The 21703-nt window shown below is 43.2% G+C and overlaps 1 protein-coding gene across 1 annotated transcript; it reads right to left on the bottom strand.

Moving 5' to 3' along the window:
• Window positions 1-11621: 11621 nt before the first annotated feature.
• klf5a (Kruppel like factor 5a) lies at window positions 11622-21675 on the bottom strand. Its single transcript, XM_084562320.1, has 4 exons — window positions 20925-21675; window positions 18761-19892; window positions 17523-17582; window positions 11622-15239 (listed from the first exon to the last, which is right to left on the bottom strand). The coding sequence occupies exons 1-4, from the start codon at window positions 21087-21089 to the stop codon at window positions 15061-15063; spliced, it is 1536 nt and encodes a 511-aa protein (XP_084418446.1). The 5' UTR covers window positions 21090-21675; the 3' UTR covers window positions 11622-15060.
• Window positions 21676-21703: the final 28 nt, after the last annotated feature.

Below are 21703 nucleotides of genomic sequence, written 5' to 3'. Positions count from 1 at the left end.
GCTGGATCAAAGAATCCATTTGTGCACACATGAAATGCAAAACTACTGTGTGAAATTACTTTTCTTTATTTGTCTGTTATTTTAAAAAAGCTGCTTGCTGGAGGTTCTCTGTACTGTACAAATTGTTTGTTGTTCAACCTGAAGAGCCGCTCCTCGGTTGCCTGGGGGACAAAAAGCCCAAGGGACGTCTATGTGTGCTGAGGTTTGGCTTTCAAAAACTTGTACGTCCACTTTCACAGCCAACCTGCTCCACTCGGCTGTGATGGGACTGATCCTCATGTCATCTCTGACCTGGTCTGATCCTGTATTACAAAGGACTGACTCTGCCGTGTCACTCGTGCCCTCACCCAGCTCCTAATCTTCCTGCCGAGGACTGGTGTGTGTTGTGTGTGCTTCCCCGTGAGACTTTTTTTTTCTTCAGCAGTCATGATTTAAATTAAAAAGTTGTGTGTAAACCTTAACAGCTTTTCACCAGCTAGCACTCACTGGATTATGTCGGAGCTCTGTAAACAACCACAACTTTGCACACACGGTATCTAATAAATGTTCCTGGTTTGGTAAAGCTGTCCAGAGACTTTTGATTGCGGAAGAAGGGCAGTGGTGAGAAGATAAGTCAAAATAGGTCACACTTGGTGTTCAGTCCTTTAAAAGATGAAATTTATATAAACAGTGCAATAGTAAATTCATATCTGCCCTTAGGCTTTCAAAGCTATGTGAGAGGACTATGTGCAGAGAAAATGAAAAGGACTGACTCTTACATAAAATCCTCAGAGGAAGTTGTAGAGTGGTAAATGTGCGTAAAACCCAGACGGCAAAGTACTGATTGGACTGACAAGACAAAGTGAAGGGAGGGAGGGAGGAGAGTCTGAGAAACCAGTTCTGCTCTGGATTCAATTAAGGACTGCTATCGCTGCATCAACCTCAAGGCTGTTTGTAGAAGAAGAAACTACCAGCCCGCACTGTTAACAGGAAGAATTACTTCGATCATATAACACTTTTAAAAAAATATGTCACAAAGTCATAAAAGGATAGCAATCACTTGAAGAGATTCTGTTTTGTTATGCTCGGTAATGCAGTGCTTAAAGGAACCATAAGTAGGTAAACCCAGGGCAACTGTAACAGACTTCTTTTTATTTTTAATGTTTTAGAAAAGACAGGGGGGATTGGTTCAGCAAAGGGAGCAGGCTGGGATCAAACCTGCACCACTAAAACAGACAACAAGGTGAGCTATCAGGGCGCCGTATCCTTCACTCAGTTCCTCCAGTTAGAAACAAGCTGTGGTGATAAATGCTCTGCACATGTTCATTAGGATTCTTGCCCTACCGGAGAGGAGAGCTCCTCATCTTGAAAGAGGTTTTCACAAATTCTCATCTCATCTCGAGATCTCCTCATTTTAAAAGAGGTTTTTATTCATCAGTCTCATCTCATCTCGAGACGATCATCTCATCTCAAGATCTCCACATCTTGAAAGAGGTTGTCACTAATCGGTTTTATCTCATCTCATCTCGAGACGATCATCCCATTTTAAGATCTCCTCATCTCATCTCATCTCATCTTGAGATCTCATCTTGAAAGAAGTTTTCACTAATTCACTCTCATTTCATCTCATCTCATCTCGAGACAGTGATTTAATTTAATCTAATCTAATCTCATTTTGAGACAATTATCTTATCTCATCTTGAGATCTCCTCATCTTAAAAGAGGTTTTTACTCATCAGTCTCATCTTATCTCATCTCATCTTGAGACGATCATCTCATCTGACGATCTCCTCATCCCATGTCATTTTATCTTATCTCGAGACAGTAATCTCATCTCATGTTATTTAATCTCATCATGTTTAATCTTGTCTAGTCTCGTCCCGTCTCCCCTGATCTCATCTCCTCCTCTCGTTTCATGTCATCTCACATCAACAAGCTTGTATTATGAATTATTGCACATGTAGAATATAAGTATGTTATACCAAAAGATGCCTAGTGTATTACAGTGGAGGACATTCATTAATTCTGTCCAAAATGATCACATAATCTGCTCATAACTGTTACCGTAAAGATAATATGATCAGTTAGGTAAATCACTACACATAAGGAGGCTAAACACGTATCTGATAGCTCACATTAGAGGTAATGTAAGACAAAACCAGTAGAGGGCAGCAAAACACAATTTCCATAGTCACTCCCACAGTGAGCCTATTGATCACCTCTGAAGGTAAATGGATTATGACTGGTCTGGGCACCAAAGTGAGACTATATAATCGAATTATTTTTGCGCCTTATTGATGACATGCTCCATAACAGACTGTCTGGCTGACCTCCTAAAACTGGAGGTAACTTAACCTCCAGGAAGAAGCAGTTTGGCAAAAATAGTGGCATGTTTTCCCATCTGCAGAGTTCAAGAAGCTTTCAAGAAAAATATTATTTCTGCCTCTGACTGTGTGTGCGGTGCGGTGAGTGTCTGTGAGACGGAGTCAGAGAAACAGGCAGTGATGGAGAACGAGGCCCGATTCTCTCTCATGCATGAAGGAAAAAAAATCATAATGATTTACACAGAACTGGGAGGCCTGTGGAGAAGTTACACAAAAAAAAAAGATCAATAGAGCTGCAGCTCGTCTCCTGGGCTCGCACAACCACCAACAGCTCCCTGAGGTGGACAAACACAGGAGAGGCCTGAGCAGAGGAGACGCAGGCACATGACGAAATTTGCCTGCGCTCACATCTTTTTCAGTAGTTCATGGTTCCTCGTGCAGAAATAAAAGTAAGCTACTCAAGCTTGTAACAAGATCTTAAACAAGAAATGTTTACCAAGACTTTTGCTTAAATATTTCATACATTTCATATCTTTATATTTTTTTTATGCACCCTTACTTGATTTTTTTTTTTTGTCTTTTAATATTCTGCTTTGTTTAGCCTTGTTGTCATTTTCATTGCTTTTATCCACGTTCTTCTTCTGCTCTGTGCAAAAGCACTTTAAATTATATGCCCCACAGTGCATGAATAAACTTGTCTTGCCTATAACTGGATCACAAGTGGGGATGCATTCATCTGTAACCACTGTTATTTTATCTGCTTTAAACACCGCAGTACAGCTTAATCTGTGACATTGAAACATAACATATTGATTCATATTAATAAAGAAGAAAACATAGGAACTAAATATGTCAAATTACTATAGGGATGTGAACATGTAGTATATCTTAGCTAGAAAATAAACCTTTAACCTTTAAATTACTTTTAAAGCAGTTTTTTTGCAACAGTCTGTTTTTATTGTCATGTTTTCGAGTCCTGTCATTAATTTCAAGAAAACAAAACACTCTAAGAAGCTTTTTTCTTCTTTGTTCTCTGTGAAAACACGTTTTTTTCAGGAAGATATTCATATTTAAAATGTACAAGCTCAGAATGACATAAACAATAGATGCATTCTCTTGTTTTTTTTATTTAGCAATATGAAGAGTGGGATTTCTGGCACAATTTCCTAGGCTTCCAGTGAGAAAGGAAGGGAAGCACACTCACAGTGAGGGATCAACACTGAAGCAGTAATAACAGTAACTGTATTGTGAGCTAAGCACGTTGTGTGGCACTGACAAAACTGTTACAACAAGTGCATTTAGTGAGAAATCATAACAGTTCAAGCAAGGTTAATGATGTATTTTATTATCACTGTCGCGCTGTTATGTTCAGCTCCTCTCAGAATACGTTGTATAGTGCATGTGACACACCACCTCTTCCTCCACAATGCCAACGGACAGGTTCTTCAGAGAGGCATTATAAAACATTACTCATCCGAAATATAAAAGTGGAATCACAATAGCGTTTCGTGACAAAACGCGCTTTCCAAGTTTATAACCTCTGTCTCCACAATGTCTGGAGTCTCCACCCATCCTATGAGTGCAAGGTTGTGACATTCTCAGCCCACCTTCTTTTAATCAAGCTCTTAACCCTGTACACACACACACACACACATGCGCGCAGACAGGCATATGTGTAATCAGTGGTCTGATGATTATATTTATGGTTTTCTTTCGATAGCTGGCCTTGGAAGGTCAGTGTCAAGTCATGAGGCGTCACCTGCGCACAGATCTGAGCCATTTTTAGAAAGAGTGAAATAACATAATCATCGATGTTATGTTATATTTTTGTCTGATTATATACTTATTTGTCAAATAATCCTAGCTTATGTCCAGCGATTAACCACAGTCCCCAAAAAAGGCTGCTGGCCCCTTTACACCTGCATGCAGGAGAATTGTTTGGAAAATGTCAGCCACTTGCTTTGACATGAAATATGATTTCAGCGACGAGGCCTTTGTGTTTCAAGAAGCCTGCGCTGATAAGACTGTCGGTTGGACTTTTGACACCAGCAGCGATGACGCTAATTAGTCCTCTATAATGATGAGCTTTTTGCATGTAGGTGTCGAGAAACTCTCTGCATGGAGTCGTTTTTTTTTTCAGTCAGGTGGCATGAGAGTGTGTGTGAGGGGATCTAACACTTATCTGCCATGTTTCCTTCCTGGTGGCTGCAGCCTCATGACTCACCAGCTTCTAGATAGATAGATGGATAGATAGATAGATAGATAGATAGATAGATAGATAGAAGGTTTCTCATGGAAACAATGGATCCCAGCTGTAGTATGTGTGCTCTCTTTTCTCCCACTCAGGTCAAATCTAAACAACAGTTCGGGGTCAACACCGTACAGATTAAACTGTTACCATTACAACATTAGTGGGACTCGAGGGTGGAATCATGAGCTGCAGTTATGAATACCAGGTTTCATAGAAAACATTTAAAATGACGCACAGCTGCCAGAGAAGAAAGGGGAGAGAGGACGGGGGAGGAGGGGGCTGTGAGGTAGGGGATGTGCGATTCTTTAGCCTCCTCAGGCTGCGCCATGTGTTCAGTGGCTGTGTGTAGGTGTTAGGGGATATTTTGGCTGCAGCAGGGGGATTCAGGCATGACAGAGGCCTTCATCATATAATAGGATAATGTTTTATCTCATCGGAAGAAAGGGGGGGGGGGGGGGGGGTAATGACAAGGGGTGAAAGGGGCTGATTATTTTCATAAAGCAGATCTGCCATGGTTGTCCACCCACAAAGCTGTACAACATGTGTCTGGTACTCATGCACACACGTTACGACTATGTACACAGGGTAGTTTCTGGTCAGACAGGTTAGGACAAGCTATAGAAACCTCTTTTCATTATGTAACGACTATTCACGTAGAGAATTATGTGCTTATCCTTTAGCTACAAGAGACTGCATGTCTGTCAGTGTGTGTGTTTGGAAGTGCTGCCAGATAGAGAGTTTTCCCATAGTTTGGTGCCTTTTTAATGTAGTTCAGTAGAACTCTAGCTTGTTGAACTGCACGCGCTGAAAATTCAGTTTGTACCAGCGCAGTATCTAACTGGTCAAAGTCACATAGGTTGTGGTTGTTGTGCACTGGATACTCCCTCAAATTACTCATCTAGGCCAGGAGATAAAACGTGTCAAATGTTCTTATTGTGTACTTTTGAATGTTTATGTCAGAGAAACTTTATTAATTTTCAGCTAATCAATAACTAGACAAACTTTATCCCCGTGCTTCTGGTCACACCCTGCGTGTCTGTGTGCGACGCCTACACAGTCTGTACGTATCTTGGGGTTGTGACCAGTCCAACCAGAGCGTGACATCGAAATATTTACATAGTGTGTGCCACATTTCCTTCTGCCTTTACACTTTTAAAGATGGAGGGGACTTTGTAACGTTCCCATGAAACAGAAAAACACACACAGGGAAGAATAAGATTTAAAAAAAGCGGCGGTGCATTTTACAATTACAAAACAACTAACTAACGTCATCATCATCTTGACAGTCATCACAATTACTGGACATACTGGGGGCTGTCAGCAAGGAAACCAAACAACATTTCTGTTACTGTAGATAAATGAATGACGTGATATCACAGCCTGGCTTTTTCATAGTGTCCCTGTGTGATCCCTGACTTGGGTCAAATGCTCTGTAAAGATTATTTCCTCAGGATTATCATGTGTTTGTCTGTAATCCTGTTAATTGTGCCGATGCCAGTCTTGGCTGGGACATTCTTGGGAGTTATTATGCTCCTACAACAAGTCCTGAATTTGACAGTAATGGTGACGGAATGAATAATTTTTTTTTTGTGAATGCATTTATAAACAGTTGGCATGAAATGAAAGTCCCATCAAAAAAAAGGAAAGTAGAGCACCATCAAAAAAAAAAAAGGAAAGTGAATGCTCCAGACGTAGGACCATCATCAACACAAGTTTCGCTTTGGGTGGAGCTTGCGCTGATGATGGTTTTTAATCATACGCTAGGCATATCTACCTTTATGGTTATTTACTTTGGCTGCACACACCAGATTCGACTTGTTACCAAACCTATATATATGTTCAGCAGAACTATTTCATGGACATTACTGCTTATCATTCAGTTTATCACAGGGCCAGTCCACACAGATAAATCACATTACCTCCTACGGGCTATTAGGTTTCTAATCAACATACAGTAACTTGAATGTGTTTGTACTGTGGGAGGAACTGTTCCAGAAACTGTGAGAATATAACAAAACCTCACATGACTCTAAACTCTTAACATAATGTCAGACAAATTTGTGAAATTGAGCAATGAATCACTATCCCAATACAAACCAGAGCAGAGTGTGTGAATTAGTAAGAGCTACAATTAGAAGCAAATCCTTTCATTAAACTCTGTTTTAATATGTTATTGGTTTCTGCTGCCTGGGAAACAATGGATCATTTCATTGATTTACATCTGGCCTAATGTGAAATGTTTCAAGTGAAACACATCGCTGTTTAAATGCCAGGTAGTCTCTAGCACACTGCCTCAGTAGGAATCATGTTTTATTTCTTTCTTTTTTTTTTTTTTAAAGACAAAGACACTTTTGTGTTTTTCTAAGTGTACAAGTATTTTTGTTATGACAAGAATTTAAAGTCCCCCACACAGCGATTTCTGAAACAGAACAAACTGACGCAAAGACAAGAGACAGAACAATAAGCAGCTTAAGCAGCAGCAGGTTCCAGTCATCGTCGGCTGCATGTTCATGCTGACAAGTCACTGACCCGCTACTGCATATCATTTCCCTCCTATCCGTTCAATCTATGGATATTTGAAGCTTTACACATCGTAACATGTGATCACATGTTGCTGAGGGGAAGGGAACACATAGCCACATGTGATAAATATGTCAGCTTAACAGTTTTTAAATTAGGATCACATGCACAAAGACTCTGTTCAGAGATTTATATATATATATCCGCCAGTATAATTTAGGATGGAATAATTAGGCATTGATCAATAGAAGATCACATTACTGCCATGCTCATGGATTATGTTTCTTATGCGGGATGCAAAACATGTTTTTTTGGTCAGTTTCACAATTAATATCAACTGTTTTCTGAGCTAAAACTCGTAAAATAAAGACTGTGGTTCCTAGGACATATTTGGAAAAAAAATGAAAAATTGAATTATTGCACAAGGAAAAATTGAACTTTTCCAGTTTCGTATGTTCGCTTTCGTCAGCAGAAGATCCAAATCAGAAAGAAGAGAAGAGAAGAATTGATTCACATTTAAGTGTAGGCAAAGCAGCTGTGATGGGAAATACTCAAGTAACGTACCTAATTTAAGTACAGTACTTGAGTAAATGTCCTTAACTTTCACCACCGCAGCCGACTGACATGTTGGATGGAAGCTTCCAGTTATAAGACACTATGACTAAACAAATGGTGACCACATGTGCTTCATCACCTCTAATCTATGAGGCTGTAAAGCATGTGAGAAAACAAGAGGAAACTATTAGCTGTTTGGTGAGGGAGGTGTTCAGTACAGTCCGGCTAGGGACCTAGGAGTTTACAGTGAGCAAACAGCCATGATTAAGTGGATGTATGTGGACGATATATGACCTGTAGGGGCTTTTCTGTTTTTTGCATAAATCATGATAAGAGCTCACAGAAAGGCATCCACTTCCATACATCCAGTATGAAAGCAAAAGGGTTCTGTTGTCTCCTCTGAAGGCCCACTCAGGGTGTCACCCGGAGTGTTTTGCAGGTGCAAAGATATTTGCCTGATACGGAGGGAGGCCTAATGAGTTTGTCCTTTGCACTCATTTTACATGCGGTGGAACCCACTGAAATGTAGCCCGGAGTGACTCAATATATCGCAACAGATTTCTGTCAGAATAGATCAATTATTACCAGAATTTTCATGTGAATAGTTCCTTATCGGGAACTGTGTTGATCTGTTACCACTATGGAGGTTTATGGTTTGCAGGGTTTGTCATCTTTTGCTTATTAGTCATTGCAGTGCGGTGTTGAAACTCCTTGACAACTTATACAACACTGCTATGATTCAAACGCAGAGTGTCGCAAAGAAGTGAACTCATTTAATACGGCAACTTGTGATTGTGGATAAAACAAGACTTCACCCTTCAGAGCAGCAGCTGACACGTCTCAGGGATATTTTGCCGTTGAGATATTTTGGCCTCTTAAATCAACCCTAAAACAACAACTTTGCTAAGAATGTATTTAAGTCAGAGTGCTGTCAGCCGACTCGCCTTATCTACTGTGTGATTGGTGAAGAAGGAGGGGTGTATCAGATGAGGCCTTTTTTAAGCACAGTTTTTGGAAGAGTTTGCTATTTTGCACTATAATCCATCAATAATCACTGACACGTTGATCCTGACACCTTCTAGCAGTTGCTAGAAGCCATTTGTAATGGGACCAGAGAAAAGATGCATATGTATGACTTTTTATTTGGGCTAATATAGAGCGACTTGTATATCCACTAGATCGATGCCGGACAAGTTTAAGGTCCAATGTGAAATACATTTGCTATTTGCTCTGTGTTTGTGTGTCCTGTCGCTTTTAGCCGCTGCGTCAGGTGCAGAACTCGTGCCTTATTTCACGGCGGCTTCCATTTTAGTTTGCCTTCAGCGCCACAAATCAAGCAGTGTTGTCACGCTGGAATATGACCTGACCCTGTGATGATTGCTTTGTGGTTATTCCAATAAAAGAATTGGAATATGAATCTTGTAAGCATAATACAAACAAGGATAATGAATGTAATTTGAAACATGTGGATACATTACCCCCAGAGTGATAGTGTGCTATGTATTGCTATGACTGCTATGTGTAAGCAGTAGTCACTTTTAAAAATAGTATACAGATTTTGCTCTCTGCAATCATTCCTCGTCTTGCTAGCATTAAAGCCACCCTGTGTTCAATGAACTTCGGGGCATATTTGCTAATGTTGTACACTCTCAGTGGATTTTTACCACTATTTATTACAGTCTTGTCACAGAATAGTGTCTGATGAACCACGAAAAGGAGGCTTTACACTAAAAAAGCTGCTACTCTGGAAGATTTCCACTTTATTTGTATGATGCACACAGCCACAGCTTCATAGCAGCTCCTCATAAACTTTGCAGTACATTTTTTGCTGCTCCTATCTCTTACACTGGAAGCACACTGGGGTCCTTTTAAATATCTAATACGAACAGGAGGAATGACTAGAGACAGATGCCCTTCATGCCTCAAAATTGCACACCTATCCTTTAAAGCCTTTGGTTTGGAAGCCGAAAAAATAAAATAATGTCAGCTTGACCAATCAGTACAACAATATAGAGGTTGCTGTTGCTGATTCCTGCTCGTTAAAGTCTCTCTGCAAGATGAAGTAAGAATTTAGAAGCCACCTTCAGGCCATTTCTTAAGGATGAAACAAACATGTGATCCTTGGGTGCCACTGGAGGTCTCTGGCCCCTTTTGTACAATTAATAATTCCTCCTTAATTGAGGTTAATGCTAACAACAGCAAGGAACCATGAGGAGCAATCTGGGTCTCAGACCTCAGAATTCATCTCCAGAAATGAGGGTATGGCGCAGCTCTGTTTTTACCCTCCGGTGCTCCAGCTCGTTCTCAGCTTAACTCCCCCCATGGCAGTTTTCGGTAAGGAACTTGAAAGGTGCGCCGTAATGAGGCTCCGACATTTCCAGCCTCTAACATTTTCTAACCACTGAACAGTTCACCTGAGGCAGCATTTTTTAAAATGAACGTAGCGTCTTGAAATGAAACCCTCCTCAATTTCTGATATTATCTTTAACTTTGTGTCAGCTGTTCTGGTATCTCTTCAATCTCTGATAACAACATGTTCTATTCTGAGAATATTGGGTTGATTTTGGAGGGAGTTGCATATGTGTGTGTCAGCGCGTGTGTGTGTCTGTGTCTATCTGGGCTCCCCGTGGTCATTCTATTGGTCTTCTGAGTGGGTGGTCTGTTCCAAGAGAGGAGCACTGGAAACATTATACCAGCATGCACACACACGCACACACACACACTTAAACACACACACACAAAGGGAAACTGGGAATCACACCAACGCAGCACAGCAGAGGGTGGAGCAGGCAGGAGCCTTCTTCCAGATGTGTGACATTAATTTAGTTGATCCAAAACATGAACCGGTAGCTCCCACTCACTCATCACCACAGTGTGTGTGTGTGTGTGTGTGTGTGTGTCTGTGGAGGACGTTCATCGTCACTTTTTTAATATTTGCAAACACCTGCACGTCTACATTTTCATTTACTCCTACAAATTTGAAAACTTGGCAAGGGAGGGAGTCGAGATTTTTTAATAAAGAGGAGAACTGGCTGAAATAAAACGTCTCCTCGCGAGTTTAAAGAGGTAAAGACGGAGCAGAGAGGATTTAAGGGGGAAGAGGTGCGCGATTTAAAAAGGGGAAAAGATGAGGAGTGGAGCAGGTTATGAGAACAGACTCCACTCTGACCCGAGGAGCGGCGCCCCTGGACTTTCATACAATACTCTCCACCGGGGAGGAGAGGGGGATACGGTGCATGGAAAGACAAAGAGAAAGAGAGAAAAATGAAATTAAATAAGGAGAGCGGAGGAGGAGAAGGAGATGTAGGAGGACGGAAGTGGTTGATTGGGTCTCTCCAGAGATTCTTTTGTTTAGATTGTTCTGCATTTCACTTCTTTCACTCTCTCCCCTCCGCCTCCCTCTTTTCTGACATCTGAGGTAGATTACAACAGAGACCCTGGGTCACATTTATGACTTAAACCAAGAACATATGGTGTGTGTGCATGTTTGTACGTCCACTTCGATGCAGTGGGATTCCCCTCCGGTCCCCGAGTGGTGGTCAGATTTATTTTCTTGTCCATTGTCTCTTGCTGGGATATCAAAGGACTATTGTTTGTTGATCAGCAAGGGTGCTGCAGGTTACTCACAGGTCCCGTACAAGAGTGCTTCACCTCTCCTCCACATCTCCCCTCCTCTTATCTCCTCGAGCATAATCTCAAGTTTGAAGGCATGTCGACTCCACCACAGAAAAATACTTAACAGAGGATCAGCGCTCGCACAGAAAACTTGTTTAGATTTTAAAAGATTAAGCGCGGTTATGGCTCGTTTGTTTTATTTGGGCCTTGACGAGGCTTGTTCTAACGTCCCACGGGCACCACACTTTCTATCTGCACAGCATGGCACCGCTTTTGCGGATCAAGACCCAAAAGTACCACATGCCGCCGCCGCACGTTAAAAGAAAAAAAAGGAAAAAAAAGTTCCCCATTAATTTCAGCACAAGAGCACGTTTGTAAAAGTGTCAATTGACTTTATTAGCATCGGCTTCACTCAGTTGAAGAAAAAACAACTTTTGTCTTTGGAACGTTTACCATGGAAGAAAAAAAAAACAATCTACAAAATAAGTTGTTGGAAGGACAATGTATAAAACGATGGCATCAAAATAGTTTTGACAAGAAAACCAAAGAAACAAAACAAAAAAAAGGCTCAAATATTTTTGGATTCGGGGCATTTTCCTCTTTTTGCCCTATTGTTTACAAAATTATAACAAAAGAGGAAAAAAAAGCAAAAAAAAAAAAAAAAGTATTTACAGTGCATATATTTACATTAAGGCATTTTTGCTGGGGAAAAGACGGCTGATCTGATACAACCCCCACTTCTACACAGTCAAATAAATAGTCAGATTTACCATAATACATTACAGTGCTATATTATCTTTACGCTACCTGCAGTGAATGAACAAATACAGTTATAGGTGCAGGCTAAATCACACCATCCAATGGACATTCAGGTGGATATTAAAGGATAGGTTCAGACTTTGTTCAAATAAACATATGTACTGTACATTAGAAGAGTTTGTTGTTAATGAAGATCCCTTCATGGAGAGGTTTCAATGTAAGGTATGGGGGACAAAACATCTGAAGTTCAACCAAAGTCAATAAAACTGAATCATGAAATCTTAACTGGATCTTTCAAAGATAAAAATGAATGAAAACCCAGTGCTCGAAATGCGTGGGAAGCCTTTCATCGGACTCTTTGGTGTACACCACCGTGAATTGTTCTTGCAAACCAGAACTTCTCACAAGCTGCCAGTCAGTACTCTTTCCACATCAGGTTCTCTGAGGGGACTTCCTGTCCAACAGAGAACAAGTTCCTTTCCCGTTTGGGCCCTAGTTCTGCTCAGGAACCACAGAACCGGCGAATAACCAGTGAATAGCAACATTTCAACACTAGCACCAGTTTAACACTCCGGTCCAGTAGGGGGTAAAACTTTGGCAAATTTCAACCTTCACCAACTGTTCATCGTGTTCTGCAAACAAATGTAGAAAATTGGAACTAACCCTAGGTATCAAATCACCCTTTTGTTGGTTGAAATGCCCTGTAACTGCAAGCAAGAACCAAACTGATTTACTGTCGATCAAAAAGTCCAATGCACGATTCACAAAACTAACTCCATATTCAAGGGGTACATGGCACTACTTGGCAATCACCTATTCTCATCTCCCTTAATCTTAGTGAATGACATTACATGAACCTACCAAAAATGCTGGCCTAGTATACAAAATGGCACAGTGAGAACTCAAACAGAGCCAGGAGATGACACAACAGAGCTACAAAAGTCGAACACTAGCCAACTTTACACACGCACACAAAAGGGAGCGCAGGCCGCCCGAGGGTCATCTGGATCACTTGGTAGGCAGCTGGATTCTTGAGAGATTCATTAGATAATAAAATCACACAACAATCTGTCTTGTCAGACTTCGAGCTATGCGGTTGTAGCTGATCTATAGAAGTGCACACCAGTCAGCATTTAAGGTGTGATTAAAGTCACTCCAAAAACTGCCTTTCATGGGCAATGAATCGGCTACAGACACACTAACTGCACTGACCTGATGGGTGGTGATACACTGAAGGTTTGCTCAGTCACCTGCCAAGCATATTTAAAGCCTGACTGCCTTTGTGAATGTGGGGTTAGATGGACGTATGAGAGTGAGCATCCAGGGATTTGTAATACACCTAGGGCATCGTGGTCTTCACATTAAAGATCCTGTAAATCGTCAATCATTAATACCATAACAATTTAAATGGTAGTCCCTTGGATTAGGTACAATTTTTGCTGTAAACATGTGAAATATCTCCTAGTATACATAACTTGCTGTAGCAACTCAGAAAGTAGGACCCAATAATTGGATGACACCAATTTGTGAGTAAGGAGAGTACTGGTACTTATTTTTTTTCCCACTTCGAGCACTGAGTGAACCCATCCTTTAACAAAACACGCGTCCACGTTCGATTGACTGATAGAGCCAAGCTGCAAGTTAGTTGTGTACATCGTCAGATAGTGAAGAGAAAAGGACTGACTGTCACTTTAGTTTATAAAAAAATAAGAAAAAAAAAAGTTGTCAGGATGTCCGTGAAGTGGCCAGGGCCGAGCTGTTACGTGACAATGAAGAAGTTGACTTTGTTTTTCCCAAACTGAGTCTAGAGATTCAATAGATTAAGAAATAAAAAGAGAGCACCATGTGTGTTTAAAACTACACCGATCACAGCTCAGCTACCACAGAACAAAAACACGTGACCCAGAGAAGGAGGCACTTAATAAGGTGTTGAAAGATGATGACGATGATGATGCTTTGGTTAAAAGTTTGAAAAGAAGCAAAGCGCTGGATGAGATTGGTGTAGAGTCGTTTGAAGACGCTTAATTCAAGCTTGTGCATCAAATACAGTGAAATCTGTTTTAAACCGAATGCAGTTTAGGATTCGTCTATGGGTTCTGCTTACATTTCTCTGGTTTGAAATCCATCGAAAGGCAACCTGAATAATTCATCACCTAAGTGCTGCTCTTTAGCATCCATCCACCTCCCTCTGTTCCTCAGTCGTCCTCAGATCTCCTCCCTATAAAATCAAAAATCTTTCTATCTCTCCGTCTCCACCCCTCTCTCCCTCTCTCTGTCTCGTGTCTTTTTCCCCCTGCTCTATCTTCCCTCTCTCCAGAGTATAAATGCCTTCAATTTTTAATATCTGAACAGCAACGATTTGTGTGTGGCGTTCACAGAGATCCAGTCCAGCAGTGATAATCGTCGTTCCAGTGGTGAATGAGATACACGTGCCAAAAAAGGCGGAGATCACAGATTCTAGTGCAAAACCTAAGGATTTGGTTAATAAAAAAATCAAATCTGGATTTTCCAGTTATAAGAACAAACCAATGAGTAAACAAAGTTTTGGCTTGACTAGATTTGCAAACAAAAGTTTCTCCTTTATTATTTTTTTTTTTATTTATTTTTTTTTAAAAAAAGAAGTCAGTTCTATGTTAGAATAAAGACAAAAGATACTGTTTTAAGTGCTTTCATTCCAGTCACACAAGAGTCCAAATGGACTGGAAACACAATCAGGAGCTACCATTTTCATTTTTCTTTTTTGTATTTGTCCTAAGAAACCTATACCAAGAAGGTATACGGGGAGGTTAATGGACCAGGAACTTCATCTGGCCTCTAGCTTCCTACTTTACAAGCTCCAATTTGTCCCACTCTGGGTTAAGAGCAACATGTTTGTTAGGCTATCATACCGCTTTAGCACACGATAGCAGCACCAGGAGGAGCTGTGATGTCAGTGAAAGCCGCTCTGCAGCAGGCAGCTTGTAACGTTGCAGTCGTGTGAGGCAGAGTGTCTTTACGGGTGTGGAGATAGTGCTTGTACATGTTTGTGTGCACGTGTGTGTGTGTGTGCAAGTGTCGCTAGTTCTGGTGCCTCTTCATGTGCAGGGCGAGGTGGTCGGATCGGGAGAAGGAGCGAGAGCAGACGGCACACTGGAAGGGTTTGGCGCCCGTGTGTTTCCGGTAATGGCGCGTCAGCTCGTCCGAGCGGGCGAAGCGCCAGTCGCAGCTGTCCCACGTACACCTGTATGGCTTCTCACCTGCGGGACAGAGGTTATAGGGTGAATGAGTGCAGCTGCCGACTGATGAACTGAGCAAACAGTAGTGTGGAGATTAATTCCTTGCTTGACCACATAATTTCCAGGACTCCATATACCAGAGCAGAGCTGTGTCAATAGAAAAGTACACAAATACTGATGACACTGATTAACACACACAAACACAAGCTAATTCCCCGACTTACATGATTCAGATGGGTGGAGCAACTGGGAAAACGGGCTCTACTGAAAAGTCCAGTTGTCTAACAACATGTACACTCATAACGCTGTCACTCACAGGCATTCATCCAGCACTCAAACTCCAAAGCTGCAAGTTTCTCACGCCGAGTGTCTGACTATTGTCTTGCCTTTGCTCTTGGGCTGTTCTGTTTGATGGATGTAGTACCTTTCTCTGTCACTTTGTCATTCCAATAATACTCAGCTAAAGCCCCGGGCAAACCAGCACAACCTCTTCCCTTCTGGGGCCACCTCTGCCTTAGGGCCCGCAGCTTGGCCAGCTCACGTCCAGCATTTCCAGTCTGTCCGAAGCTAGTCTTAAAGTGGAGGTGAATGAAATTGAATTGGCGGGACCCAAAAACATCCAGACTATATCATCCTGCAAAGACTACACATGCAGACGACACATTTATACATATCTTGCCATTTCTACTGCGTCTTTGGCTAAAACTCACCCCTACTTTCTTATTCTTTATTTGGTTTGTCTCTTTTTATCACTTATTTTAAAAAATCCTTTCCCCTGAATTAAATTTTAATGTATCAAAATAAAACAAACAAAAAACAAACAGATCCGTAAATCACTCGGGGTGCCTAAGAAAATATTGTCTTTCCCATTTGAGCTAACCGACAATTTAAAACAAGCACAGCAAGCTCTGCGGCATTGTTAAAACCACCGCGGCAGACCTGTTACAAAAGGAATCGCAGCGCCGCCGACCACGGAAACGAACGCGCACACCTGGAAATGAACGCGATGTGGAGAGACAATAAAAAGATGCTGAGGGGAAAAAAATAATAATAATAATGAGCGAACAGAGTGTTCAGTTCTCACAAAAACACTCTCAAACACATCCACCCACTCACACAGACACAGAGACAGACACACAAACAATCAGGGTAATGGATGTTGATGGAGATTAGAGTGGGAACTCCCACTGGGACCCAAACGCATTAGGAATCATCTCATACAGATTACTGACAGGTGTGTGTGTGTGTGTGTGTGTGTGTGAGCGTGTAAGTGTTCATTCAAGCGGCTGAATAAGAGACGTAGAATGAGTAACAGACGAAGACAGAAATAAAGAAGAGGACGGCGATCCGGGGAGGGTTGAAGGTGGGAGGATGGCACCGAAACAGAGAGGATGATTAGATGAAATGAAAGGGTGAGAGCGACTAAGCAAGGCGCAGGAAAAGCAACACGGATATGCAGCTACACAACATTTCACGTGTCGCGCTCTCATCTTGTGGTCCGTAATAACTGCAATAACCGCAATCAGCCTGCAGCATGAGCGATGCCAGATCTAATTGTCGTGTCATGTTCCCAGTACTGTAATGCAAGGCACGCACACCCACAACGATGTTCTGAACAGGCCGTTCAGATTTATAAGTGGAACAGATCCCAGGTTAGGAGTGAGTATTGTGTGTACCCAGATGAGCGAGGAATGCGTAGATATCAACAGAAGCTTTTGTTTGGATAGCTGGAGCGAGGTGGAGCCCAACACCTTAGCGCTTGTTTGTTGACTTTGCTCATCCAAAAACAGTTCAAATGCAAACGCAAAAGAGGGAAAGTGATTAGAACAAAGTGGCGCCGGGGAACAAAGTGGACAAATCAGGAGCAAGACGAGCCAATATATTTTCGTGTCTGCGCAGGCACGTCTTGTATGTATTTATATTTGGCAAACGAGACAAACCAGCGTCAGAGAAAAGTGTACGAGAGCATTCGAACCATTTCCGAACAGGCAAGGGGATGCTGGGAAAGATGGCACCACACGTCTAGCGCTGGCCACATAGTCTGAGAGTCATCCCCTGGCAGAAGTGTGTCACTTCCACCTGTTTTGATGGAATAGTATATTGGGCAGTGGATGGGAATGGGGTAGGATACATTTACACACACATGCCAAGAACACAACACTCTGCCTAGCAACACGGTGCCAGCGCGGATACTGAAATACGAGTCCGGTGTGGCAGCGTCTTTTTTTTTTTTTTTTTGATGTCTCTCTCTTTCTCTCTTTTTTATTTTAAAGAAAATATCCGTCAATAAGAGGAAGGTCTTACCCGTGTGAGTCCTGAGGTGGGCTTTCAGATGGGACGACTTGGTGTAGACCTTCTTGCAGCCTGGCGACAGACAAGACGTGGAGATAAACACAAACAGAAGGCTTAATCCAAATAATTCGCATGTGTCAGATATGTATTTACCCAATGAACCGAGCTGCGGTATGCGAAAAATTTTAACTAATGAAGAACAGAAGCCGCCTGGAATGAAATATAGTAAATGTTTGTTTTGTGGAAACTCAAAAACTGCTCTCTCACATATCCGGCTTTTTTTAAAAAAAAAAAATACCACAATAGTCTGATTTGGTGTTAAAACGTATTAAAACAGAACGCAGCGATGACAGACACTGTAAGTTAGGTGTTAAAGTTGGGACGCTTTAAGTTCAAGACATTTTTAATGACTTAGAAAGACTTATTATGACTTTAAATGATAAAATGTCATGCATTGCTGTGATTAAACTGAGCAGCTGCAGCAGTGTGACTAATATACTGTTCATATGAGTGAAGTAAGTATCTGTGGATATGATGTATCTGCTTCATATGACTTTAAAGAAGTTTGAACGTGTGCTAACATGCGACAGGAGGCTCTGCTTAAGCCTATTTTACATGCTGCCACAGGCTAGTTGACAGTACAAGTCCTACAAGTAGCTGCACATCACACAGCTACAGTCTGTGTGTGTGTATGAGCCAGTTAAAAAAAATAAATCCTCTATCTGAGCAAGCAATCTCGGGTGTTTGCCTGCACGTGTGTGTGTGTGTGTGTGTGTGTGTGTGTATGTGGGAAAAAAGATCAAATGGCTCAAGGAGAACGTCTGTCTAATTAACACGCCCACGCACAGGTTCATTCCACAATCATACCAGTGATGACTTTAAAGCCACAACACTGCGTGAGGGCCGACGGTTGAGAGTGGCACGGCCGTTTGAGGTGAGACAATGAATGTAAAGCGCTTTTTTTAAACCGGATAGTTATTTGACAGGCAGTGACAGACCTTCCGCTTTGCAAAATATCCTGATTTCAGTACGCCGTGTTCTCTGCTGCAGCCGAGACCCAAAGGTCCGGGAAAGTCGTTCGAAACGCAACATGTAATTTCAAAAAAATGCACGGCTGTCTCAAAATAAAAGCTGGTTTTCTCAGAGCTGACCTTTGCGAGTGACCAGACATTCACCTGACCACAGCGCAGTGAAAGAATAGACACAGTGGCAACAATCATGCAGTGGCAGACATGTGTTATTCTTCTAACCTGGGTAGTCACAGTGATGGATCCGTCGTTTCTCCAAGTCAGGGTTGTTCCTCCGGTTGTAGCGGACAGTGGCGGCGTTCTGCGTTGCGGTTGGGACTGAGGTCGTTGAAGGGGCTTGGGGGAGGACCGCGGATGGGCCTGGGACTGATGTGGGGCCTGCGGTGAGGGGGTGAGCTAAGCTGCCGGGTCCCGAGCCAGGACCGAGTCCAGGTGTGTTACCTGCCATCTTGGAGGCAATAGTGGCTGCATATGAGGGGGGAGGGGACATGGTGTGGAGGAGCTCCTTCTGCCTGTCGGGGCTGCCGGGCTCGGAGTTTGGCGGAGAGGGCGGCAGGTAGGGCACCTGCTGCTGGAGGAAATGTGGGTGTGCCTGAGAGTGGGGATGCGTGTATACAGCGGCACCCAGGCTGCGGTAGGCAGGCTTGGCAGTTTGCTCTCGTTGAGAAGCAGAAGAAGCAACTGGCAAATCGTGGAAAGGCGTGTGGATTGTGGTCGTGGAAGTGTGCTGTATCTGCTGCTGCTGATGATGCTGCTGATGCTGCTGATGCTGAGCCTCCATACCACTGCCATGGTGATGATCCAAGCCGGAGCTTAGGAGCTGGAACAGCGAGCCGCCGTTGTCATGGTGGTGGAGGCCGTGCTGCTCAAACTGCGATGACATTTCCTGTTTGACAAACACTTCTGGCACTGAATCGTCTCCCGACTGGTTGAAAACACTGGAGAAGTCTGGTAACCCTGCTAACGACATGTTTACCGGCGAGGTTTCCATGGCAATGCTGCCAGGGCCGTGCCCAGATGTGCCACAGCTACTCGTGGGCGTAGCGTTGGGGCAGTGAGGCTGCAGGTTGGGGGAGAAACACGAGGAGGCAGATTCTGTTTTAATTTGAGTGAGACCTGCGTGGTTCTGGTGCTGAGGGGGCCTCACTTGCTGACACAAGCCCATCCTCAAGTAGGCGACGTCAGGGAGGTAAAGATTCATGTTGAGGGTGTATGGAGCCCCGGTGTGATCGTCGGTGAAGAACTGATCCACCGCAGAGGAGCTGTTTCTGTGGGACTTCTGCTGGTTGTCCGCAGGACTTGGCTGAAGGGGAAGAGGCTGAGGGGAGAGATACCTGTCCATCTCACACTTTGCCTGTAGATAAAAAGAAAAGCCAAAGAAAAAAAAAAAGGTTGCTTTTAGAAAGATTAAAAATAAACTTTGGCCAAACGAAACCTGCTCCGCTCTGCTTCTCATGAGCCACCATGAAACTATTCTGAAGCACTATTTTGAGAAGACAAAGGTTTGATAGGACAGTCACGGCTAAAGCATTTATCAAGTAGTCATCAATAGGCGGTTGCCACATTCCCTCTCCGCCTGCAAGGCTGAACTCAAAAACCCAGCAGCTGCGGGGGCCAACAGTTGAGGATCAGGTTGTGTTCTGGTGGAAAGAAATGTAGAATCACACCTGAAAAGCCTCCGCGCAAAACATCAGAAATCTGCACATGTGCTGCTGGGGTAAGGCTAAAGAAGAAGCCTGGCTGAACTGGCACCACGTGTGAATAACTTAATGCATCATTCATATTGAGCTGTACAGTGCAACTCCAGTGGATGTGTAGGTATAAAAGTTAGAGAAGCCCTGCAGCAGAGGATGAAACAGCAACATGAAAGGGAATGGGGAAACACCCATGCCTCCCCGTCCGCTGCAGCAGCAGCAGCAGCAGCGGTAGTCTGGGGATGGGCTGCTATTTGAGGCTCCTGATCCTACCAGCTGTTATATGGACCTATCTGTTCTGCTGCACAAGTTTCCCTGCTAACTGGGGACAGAGTTGCCGGGACCTTTCAGTCCGAGGCTGGAGTCAGTTGTCGTCAGCGTGGTATGACGGCGTGAGGGGACGCCAAGAGGAGACCAACAACTGCTCACCAACTGGCTGGCACCGAAAACATGCGGTGAATGCAGGCGGAGCAGCTCGGCTACGAGTCCAGCTGGTCTCAGCCTGCTCGCTCAACACCGAAAATAGTGCAAAAACAAAGTGATGATTAACATCACGCAGCGAGGCCGGTGGAAATTTGGAGGCCAACAAAAATAACAAAACAACAATCTGATTTACTGTTAAAAAATAACCTGCCACGCCCATTCAATGAAACACATCACTAATGGGTAAAGTCGATTTCAAAGAGGTTTACCTGTGCGTAGTCATGCTGTCCAGCCTTGTCCGATTCGGCGATCTTGCAATCCAAGCCGAACAGCGCCGACTCCTCCAGGGGGAATCCAGCGGGCAGAGTCGCCTTCTGCAGCGGGTAGAAGGGATCATCCTGCACGCCGCCGCTCATCGTGAGTGCTGCGGCCATGTAGCTCCGACGCAGCAGCAGCGCAGAAAAGCGATCGCTCGAGCTGTTATGCAAAAATGGGTGGATGATGCTACGGCGCACCGAGAAAACGAGCGGTGGAGCCGACGAGGTGTAGTGCGTGTGGTGGAGTAATTAAACTGTGCCTGTCGGCTACATCTCCTTCCACTTGTTTCATCCCTCCGGCCCACAGACAGTTTTCTATCTCGCGTCGTAGGGCGGAGCGGCTCGGTGTAAATACAGGGCACGCACCGCCCACCAAACCTTCGGAAAGCGCTTTGATCATTCATTCACCGGCCACCGCCCTACGCTCCATCTAAATACATTAACAACAGTGTCGTAAAGTGTGCAGGACCGGGCGGAGCGCATGAAGGCACTGAAGGTTAAACTCGTGTACTTAAACAACCTGTTATTACGCAATTCTTCTATTTGTTTAGTGTTTTAACTGATATTTTTAGGATCATACATGGGTGTAGTATTCATGTGCATAGCTGCAGCTGGTAGAGGTGGAGTTCATTGTGAACTACAAATGAATCATTTATAGTCACATGATGTACCAAAAGCTGTCGGATAAATGTTGCATCCAATATGTAAGATGGTGTTATACAAGGAAAACG

Source organism: Chelon labrosus (assembly GCF_963514085.1).
Source record: "Chelon labrosus genome assembly, chromosome: 15".
In the NCBI taxonomy this organism is placed as follows: domain Eukaryota; kingdom Metazoa; phylum Chordata; class Actinopteri; order Mugiliformes; family Mugilidae; genus Chelon; species Chelon labrosus.
Note: the sequence above shows the minus strand (reverse complement) of the source record. Positions and strands in the feature narration are given on the sequence as shown.